The sequence below is a fragment of the Mastomys coucha genome, unplaced genomic scaffold, assembly GCF_008632895.1.
Source record: "Mastomys coucha isolate ucsf_1 unplaced genomic scaffold, UCSF_Mcou_1 pScaffold12, whole genome shotgun sequence".
NCBI lineage: Eukaryota > Metazoa > Chordata > Mammalia > Rodentia > Muridae > Mastomys > Mastomys coucha.
The window spans coordinates 11,157,235-11,166,425 of NW_022196894.1; the positions used below are offsets into that span (position 1 = coordinate 11,157,235).

The window sequence follows — 9,191 nt, forward strand, 5'->3', positions numbered from 1 at the left end:
CCAGCACCACCAGCACCACCAGCACCACCAGCACCACCACCACCACCAGTACCACCACCAGCACCACCACCACCTCTAAACCCTTACTGAGGGGGACCTGGCTTGTGGTTGACCTTCAAAAATTGTTTATCTTACTCATTTACTTTATTATTTTTTTAATTAAAATATTTTTTGAGGGGCATACATAGCTCAGTTGGTAGAGTGGTTCCTGTGCATGGAGGAAGCCCTGGGTCCTACTCTCAGCACCCCAGTAGGCTGGGGTAACAAGAAGTGGAGGCATGGTGTTACACACCTTTAATCCCAGCACTTGGGAGGCAGAGGCAGGCGGATCTCTGAGTTCTAGGCCAGCCTGGTTTACAAATAGAGTTCCAGGAAAACCAGGGGCTGCACAGAGAAACCTCAGTCTGTTAAAAAACAAGTGGAGGCAGGGGGCTCACAAGTTCAAGGTCATCCTCTACTACACAGTGCTTTAGAGGTCAGACTTAGTTATTATATGAAACCCTGCCCCCGAACTCCCCATACCAAGTAATAAGGAACGAGTTATTTCCTGGCTGCACTCAGAATGGGAGAAATTCCCAGGGTGCTTTGCAGACCATGGAGGAGGGGTGGCAAACTGGTGTTCAGGAAGGAGATCTCAGTGTTTAGGATGGAATCATAGGGCTCCTCATTCGAACGAACTCCACTTCTACTCGTTGAGGGGCTCTAAGCGAACTTCCTCACCTTTCTGACCCTCAGTTTCCTCATCTGTTCCCTTTCCTTTTCTTTCTTGGGAGCTCACATCCCTACCCCGCCAGCTGCAACTGAAGGAAAAAGCCCTAAAATCACGCAAGCGCCGAGCGTTCTCCGACAGCCCGGGTACAGCTGTACAGTTAGGATCACCTGGGATGAAGCCCAGGTGTGGAGGACCCAGTGCGGGGTTCTTCCCGGCCTTGAAGCTTTAGGAACCGGCAGTGGGTGGAAGCTGCAGACGCGGCCTGTAGGCCAGGCCCGGGCAACTCGTGGCCGAGCTCGCTCCCACGCGCGGGGCGGGTCGGGTCGGGGCGGGGCTGCATCCCGGTGACGCGGGCCAACCGCGCGGCGCTGCGCCTCCTCGCTCTGCCGGCCGTCCGTCCGTCCGCATGGCGCTGCGCAGCTTCTGCAGCGCCAATGGCTCCGATCCGCTCTGGGTAAGGAGGTGGGCCGCGGGGGACGGCGGGGGACGGCGCGGGGCGGCCGGGGACCCAGGGGATGTGGGGGACGCTGGGACGCGCGGACCCAGCTGCTCTCCAGCCCGAGCCCTGCTCTGCAGACGCGGGGATTCGCCACCCGGGCCCCGGCTTAGCCGCCGCTCTCAGACTCTGGGGACCCGGTTCCGGGAGAGCTGGGTGTGTGTGAGGAGGTGCCTCTGTGCTTTGCGGTTCTGCCGTCGGGAAGGGACGCCAGATCTGGAGGCAGCAAATTGGGGATTTTCCGTCTTTTGTGGGGGTAGGATCTCCATTTACCGCGCACACACTCTCACAGAGCACCGTGCAGGAGCCCAGACTCTAGAAAGGGACTTCCCACCGCTTGTGTTGGGGTTCCCCACTGTTTGTTTTACCCCGGTTACTCTGGTTTCTGTTTTTTTTTTTTTCTTTTTTTCTCATCCTCTTTCCTTTCTGCCTAAATGCTATCAGGGAACTTTCTAAAGAAACAAGGAAAAGCCAAGAGAGGGTAGAAGGTCCTTTTTGTCCCTTTTTGTACGTTTGGGGTGCAGTGGAAAATGCCCGGGACTCTGGTAACCAGGAGAGTGCCTTCTACTCTGTGAGTGAGAGACTCGGCTGCTCTGGGGATGTCCCGGGGACTTCAGGCCCTTTCCAGGTAGCCTTCTTCTGAAATGTTCCTAGGCTGGGTTCTCTTGCTGACTGCTCTAATCTCCAGTGCTTGTGTATTCCGTGTTCCTGTAATGCGATTTGCCTGTTCCAGAACACTCCTGTATCACATTGTCCTGATTATTAGTGAATACAATAGGAAACCCTGGACACAATGACTTTTCTTTTTGTTTGAGAAACAAACAAACAAACAAAATCCCTGTTTCTTAGCAGCTGATGATTAGGGCCCACAAGGATTTGTTCTGTTTTGTGGTACCTCCCTGATAGACTGTATTCATAAGGGTGACCCCTGAAGGCTTCCCGGGAGACTTTGGGTGAGGAGACTTACCACCATACTTGGAAAAATAACTCTCATTTTAAAGCCAAGAGGCTGGAGGTTTCTCAGAGCTGGAAACAGCTTGTGATTTGCATTCAGGACTCTGTAAGAGATAGGTGCCTGTTTGCCACACAGGAACACCTGTGTGTCTTCTACCTTTGTACCAAGTGTGGAGACAGTGAAACTATTTTGCAAGAACTCAGTGGGATCTGGGTCACTCTAACATGGATGCTGGTGTATTTCCTGAATTATTTTCTTCTGTGGTGGTGGAGAGAAAGTAGACATTAGATTCTTTACTAGTTTGTATATTTTATCTTTGCATACACATAATACACACATACACACACATATATTGTGTATGTATGTATGTTTGAGTGCAAGCACACCATGGCACATGTGCAGGTCAGACTTGTGTGTAACTCTCCTCTCATCATGTGGGTTCTGAGGGTTAAACTCAGGTCATCAAGCTTGATGGTAAACTTCTTGCTAGCCCACATCAGGATGTATTTTTGGACAATGATGGCTAACAAGTGTTGGGGGGTATTTTCCAGCTTCTAATATGCTAAGAAGCCTACCCAAGAGACCTGGCTTTGTGTTCTTTCCTTCTTGGGACTTTTTGCCAGAGAAAATTAAGATGGATGAATTGTGTTTGGCAATAGTGGTGGCTGGCCTTCACCTTAGGGAGGTTCCCATCCTCCCTTAAATTTGATCTTGTAGACTCCCAGCCCCTCTTTTCACTTGTCTAGGCTTGATGGACACACTGTTTCTGGAATCCTGCCTGGAATAAGAATGGGTGAAAGGGCCATTGGAAAGCAAGAACTTCTGAGAATCCAAACACAATAAGTACAGAGGGGGTTGCTTGGCCTAGTGTGCATATATTTGTAATCAGCAGAGGGAAGCTGAGGCAGGAGAATTGAGTTTTGGGGCAGCTGTGCTAGAGTGAGACTGTGCTTCAAAGGACAATAAACTAAAGCAAGTGGCTTGTGTCTTCCAAGGCTAAGTGTTGTGCCAGGCAGTGGTGGTGCACGCCTTTAATCCCGGCACTTGGGAGGCAGAGGTAGGCGGATTTCTGAGTTCGAGGCCAGCCTTGTCTACCGAGTGAGTTCCAGGACAGCCAGGGCTATACAGAGAAACCCTGTCTCAAACAACAACAACAACAACAACTACAACAACAACAACAACAAGAAGTGCTGCATTAGCATATCCATACCCCCTACCACACCCTGCCATTCTAAACCTTATCATCTTGAGTTGTTTCTTTGCTTACTGTGTTTAGTTTATATAGAATAGGGGTATAGGGTAAGCTGCCCAGTCTTCTGGGCTGTGGCTATGTGACTATTTATCAGTGTGAGTGGTCTAGCCTGCACTGTGCTTTGTATTCTTTTTCTTCTCTCATGTATTATTCCCCAACCGCAGACTCCCCTCCCTGCTCCCCTGCTAGTTCCTCTCTTCACATCCCCTCTTCCCAGATCCACTGCTCCTCTGTTTCCCTTCAGATGGGAGCAGATGTAGAGACCTACAGCCAGATGTTAGTGGATCTTGAGGAGCTGCAGAAGATGGGGGGGAAGGATTGTAGAAGCCTGGTGTGAGGAAACCAGGAGAGCACAGCTCACAGAATCAAGGAAGCAGGGCTCATAAGGACGCATGGAGATTGATGGGAGTGGACTACCATCTTTTTTGCTACTGATACTTGGATCCTTTTAGGACCAACATTATGCTTAGAGAAGTCAAGATTCCACCCATTAGGGCCTCTCTCAGAGTCTTGTTCCTGGGCTAGGTAAGGTCTACTGTTGAGAACTTACAATCTTCCCTTGTTCAACGGTCTAGGATGAGAAAAGAGAAACAGTGTTATCTAAGTGGAAAGTTGGAGCTAAGAGCTGGCAGCGGCTTGCTTTATTCAGTGGGAGTGTGGAGCTGGTAGGAGGTAGGTGGTTTTGTGGCTGATCTTTGAGAGAAGGTTGGGAAAAGGGGCCTGGGCCTTTCTTTGTAAGTTACTTAAAAAAAAAAAAGTACGAGGAAATGGCTCAGTGGGCAAGAGTGCTTGATGTGTAAGCAGGGGGACCTAAGTTTGAATCCCAGTTGTCTATAACTGCAGCGTTGAGGGGGTGGAGCTTATGGAAAGAGCAAGTTTCAGGTTCAGTGAGAGACCTGACTCAAGGAAATATGAAGAAGGATAGAGAACAGCACCTGACATGCTCCTGGTATGTGTGCTCTTACACATGTGCACACATTTATATATCCCACATGCTCCTTTATCCTCTACATTGGTGTGTGCTCTTACACATGTGCACACATTTATATATCCCACATGCTCCTTTATCCTCTACATTGGTGTGTGCTCTTACACATGTGCAGATTTATATATCCCACATGCTCCTTTATCCTCTACATTGGTGTGTGCTCTTACACGTGCACACATTTATATATCCCACATATACATACTATCACACACAGTAAATTAGAAAATATGTATTAAGCCTGGAGGAGGCCTGTCATCCTGGCTACTCAAGAAGCTAAAGCAGGAGGGCCACAAGTTCAAGGCCAGCCTGGGTAACTTATAAAACCTTGTTTTAAAATCACATGTAAAAAAATGACTGGAGATTAACTCTATGGTACAACACTTGCCTAGCAAGTGTGAGGCTCAATTCCCTGACCTACAAAAACAAAAACAAAAATAAAGAATGAGAAAAGTACCAATTTCATGCCTAATGTAGAAATATTGGAAAACTCAGTCAGTTGCATAGGTGACTGCTCAGAGCAAGTCCCTGTGTGCCCTGAGTTCAGAAGCTGGCTCTGCAGGTAAGATGGGTTACTGTTCTACTCTGTACCTCAGTTTCCCCATGTAGAATAATGGAGTACTGAGTAATGAGTTCTTGGCAAGCATTGGGAACAGTGCTGCTTGGTACCTAGTTAGCACTCAGTAGGTGTAAAGGCTTGTAGTTGTGTGAGACTCCATAGTTGATTTTTGTTGTGTCTGCTGAGAACATCTGGACATACACAAAAGTCAGCAGCAGATCGGCAGCTCTGGAGTTATGGGGCCTGATTTGATTTGTGGCACCTTCTAGTTTTCCAACTCCCTGAACATTGTACCTGATCAGAATGGCAAATGGATCTTGGTGACTGGTGTTCCTAGGGTAACAAGTGGCCTTGGAAAGTCTGCCTACTTTTCTTTCTTCCTTTTCTTCCTTCCTCCCCTCCCTCTCTCCCTCCCTCCCTCCCTCCTTCCTTCACCTATTTCTAGGACCTTGTTGCTTTTCAAACTCCTCCCACTACCTCCCACTACCACACCTATCTTCCTCTGCTCTCCTAAGCCTGTGAATTGATTGCTGTAGTCAGTCAGGTCCCCTTTTTCTTCCCCTTATCAGATGGATGTAGCATCTGTGTGCAGATGCTCTGTGACCTTGCCCCTTGGCCTTGCAGGAGGAGGCTGTGGCTCCCACTGTGGCTGAGCCAGGGTCTGGGGGGTGGTCTCCTTTCCTGGAGCCTGCTGGACTTCTTTCACTCTTGGGAGCATGGTGGTGAGTGACTCGCCAACTTGATCTGGAGTGCTTGCAGAGAATCTGTGGGGATTCAGGGACATTCCTCTCTCACTGCATCCTGGAGGAGCTGAGGCACCTCTAGAAGATTGTCCTTTCGCTTGGGGAACAAATCCTGTGGTGTCCTTGATTTTTTTTTTTTTTCATGATTTATGTTTGTTTTATGTCCATTGGTTTTTTGCCTGCATATATATCTGTGTGTAGGTGTCAGATCTCCTGGAACTGGGGTTGCAGAAACTTGTGAGCTGCCATGTGGGTGCTGGGAATTGAACCTGGAGCCAGTGCTCTTAACTGCTGAGTCTTGTGCTTCGGGTCTTGTGCTTCGATGATGGTGATGATTCTCCTCCTCCTCTCTCCTTCCTCCTCTTGCTATTTTCTTCCTCTTCCTCCTCTTCCTCCTTCTCTTTCTTAAAACAGGGTTTCTCTGTATTGCCCTGGCTGTCCTGGAACTCATACTGTAGGCCAGGCTGGCCTCTAACTCATAGGCCTGCCTTTGTCTCCTGAGTGCTGGGATTAAAGACTTGTGCCACCACTGCCCTGCAGATTGCCCTTGATTCTTGTTGCCTCCTACTCTCTCTATCTGCCTGTTCTTGCAAAATGTATTCAAACTTGTCTGGGATGCCTCCTGGATCCCAAGGTTGTGTCTACTGACTTGTTTTTGCATTTGAATACTGGGATTAAAGACAGGAGCCACCACTGCCACTACTGCCTCACCACTGCCACCACTGCCTGGCCTGTTGTTTTGTGTATTGAGATGTCTTGCTTTGTAGCTTGGGCTAGGCTGGAATTTACTATCCTCCTACCTTAGCCTCATGAGTGTTAGGATTATAGGCCAGTTCCAGCAGACCTGGTTGCAGTGTTTGTGTTTTACAGCCTACCTGTAGGCTAGCTTGGCTTTATTTATTTACTTAATCTTTTTTTTTTTTTTTTTGGTTTTTCGAGACAGGGTTTCTCTGTGTAGCCCTGGCTGTCCAGGAACTCACTCTGTAGACCAGGCTGGCCTCAAACTCAGAAATCCGCCTGCCTCTGCCTCCCAAGTGCAGGGATTAAAGGTGTGTGCCACCACCACCCTGCTATTTACTTAATCTTTAATCTTTTATTTTTTAGTACACTTATTTATTGATTTGGGAGTGGGTGGGCACACCAGTGCCATGAAGTGTGTGGAGGCAGGAGGACAACTTTTAGGAGTTGGTTTTCTTTTTTTACCATGCAAAGAACCTTTACCTGTTGATTTGTCTCTCTAGCTCTGTTTTGTTGGATAGGGTCTCACAGTCAGGCTGGCATCAGACTTGCTGTACAGCTGAGGATGACCTTGAACTCCTGATTCTTTTGCTTGTACTCTCAAGGGCTGATACACACCATCACCAGCTGTGGTTCTTGGCTTTATTTTAATTATGTGAACTACTGTCATCTCCACTATTTAGTTACTGGAGGATCTTGCACAAACACCTAGATTTCTGACTTTTCTTACAATATGGGATAGCACTGGGCCTCACTGTAGCCACTCATGGGACACAGGCCTATAGATCCCACTTCTCCTTACTGTTGCTCTCTTGGAAAGCCAAGTGTCCATTGTCTTTGCTTGTACTTTCGCACACCTGTTTTATTCCATTCCTGGGTGGAGTCCACCTGGCATCTGTTTGTTAGTATTTGAATTGGGTTCTATTGCTTCATAGCCTAACCTTAAGATAACTGAATTGTTGTGGTTCACCTGACTCAGTAGGTTATTTTGTTTTGTTTGGGACAAGGTCTGATGGTGACAAGGCTGGCCTGGATCTTACTATGTAGTCCAGGCTTGCTTCAAACTCTTTTTTTTTTTTTTTTTTTTTTTTTTTTTTAAGTTTTATTGCATTATAATGAGAAAAGTAACATGATTTCAATTTATCTGAATCTGTTAACATTTAAAAATATATTTTAAGTAAATAGAATTAAATCACATTCTTGTTTTCCTTTTGTACCCCAACTCCTCCCAGAAACTCCCCTTCAATACATATAATATCTTTTGTCATATTCTTTAAAATTTATAAAATATAACAATAAAAATGAGTATTATAAAAGTTGTTTGATATAAAACAATAATCAATTTAACAGTCTTATATAGATGCTTGTCTATAACAATACTGAAAATTCATACGTTTTTCTCAATATAAATTTTAAATAACTCCAAATGTATTAACTGAATATTTTGAAATAATACATCACTACTATATTTTCTTAAATGAACAGAAATATATAAAGTGTTTTTGTTTGTTTGTTTTATATTTATTAGAGCTTTTAAAATCTTGGCTCTTTACTGTGGCAACTTGATACAAGAGTTACAAAGTCAAGCAAAACATTCAGTCTTACTCTTTGTTGTTCTCTTATAAACCCCATCACAATTTAATTGTCTACATTTCTTTTGGGTATATAAATACTTTTAAAATATGTAAGCTGTTCTGAAAACCATATTATAGTGTAAAAACATGAAATAAACAATACTACTAATAGAGAGGCTGAGATAGGAGAAGCAAGATCTCAAGACTATTATGTTGTACATAGTAAGACACTGTCACAAACAAACAAGCTGAAAGTGTATATGGATTGTATAATATTGGACCTATTTCTCCAATTACCAAATTAGAGAGAGCATTGAATGACAGTCAATAAATTTCTAATTCCTCATATTTTTGGATCTCTGTCAATAGGATATGTTGGTAATATTAATTTTCATGGTAAGATATTAAGAAAAATTAATCGATACTTCCTGTTGTTTTTGTTGTAAGAGGTGGAATTAGGTTTGTGTGGATTTATTGAAAGATTACTTTCTTGCTTCTTCTAGGGTGTGGTTTTGCTCCTTATATTGATGTTTTCCATCTGTAATCCTTTGTATGGCTAGATTTGTGGAAAGATATATTGTTTTGTCATGGAATATCTTGTTTTTTCCATCTGTGGTAATTGAGAGTTTTGCTGGGTATAGTAGCCTGGCCTGCCATTTGTATTCTTTTTTTTTTTTTTAACTTTTATTGCATTATGATGAGAAAAGTTACATGATTTCAATTTATCTGAATTTGTTAACATTTAAAAACATATTTTAAGTAAATAGAATTAAATCACATTCTTGTTTCCCTTTTGTACCCCCACTCCTCCCAGAGACCCCCCCTTCAATACCTATAGTATCTGTTTTGTCTTATTCCTTAAAATTTATAAAATATTATAACAATAAAAATAAGCATTATAAAAGTTGTTTGATATAAAACAACAATCAATTTAACAGTCTTTTTTTTGTTGTTGTTGTTTTTTTTGTTTTTCGAGACAGGGTTTCTCTGTGTAGCCCTGGCTGTCCTGGAACTCACTCTGTAGACCACCAGGCTGGCCTCGAACTCAGAAATCCGCCTGTCTCTGCCTCCCAAGTGCAGGGATTAAAGGTGTGCATCACCACCGCCTGGCTCAATTTAACAGTCTTATGTAGATGCTCATCTACAGCAATAGTGAAAATACATTTTTCTCAATATA

General features: G+C 44.6%; 1 protein-coding gene across 2 annotated transcripts in view; it reads left to right on the forward strand.

The window, feature by feature from the left end:
• The first annotated feature begins 1,000 nt into the window (after positions 1-1,000).
• Positions 1,001-9,191, forward strand: part of Abcc1 (ATP binding cassette subfamily C member 1) — a 128,003-nt gene continuing 119,812 nt past the window's right edge. For both annotated transcript variants that reach the window (XM_031363158.1, XM_031363159.1), the window contains exon 1: positions 1,001-1,166. In XM_031363158.1, coding sequence (XP_031219018.1) covers positions 1,119-1,166 — 48 coding nt within the window. In that variant the 5' untranslated portion in view covers positions 1,001-1,118. The remainder of the gene's footprint in view (positions 1,167-9,191) is intronic.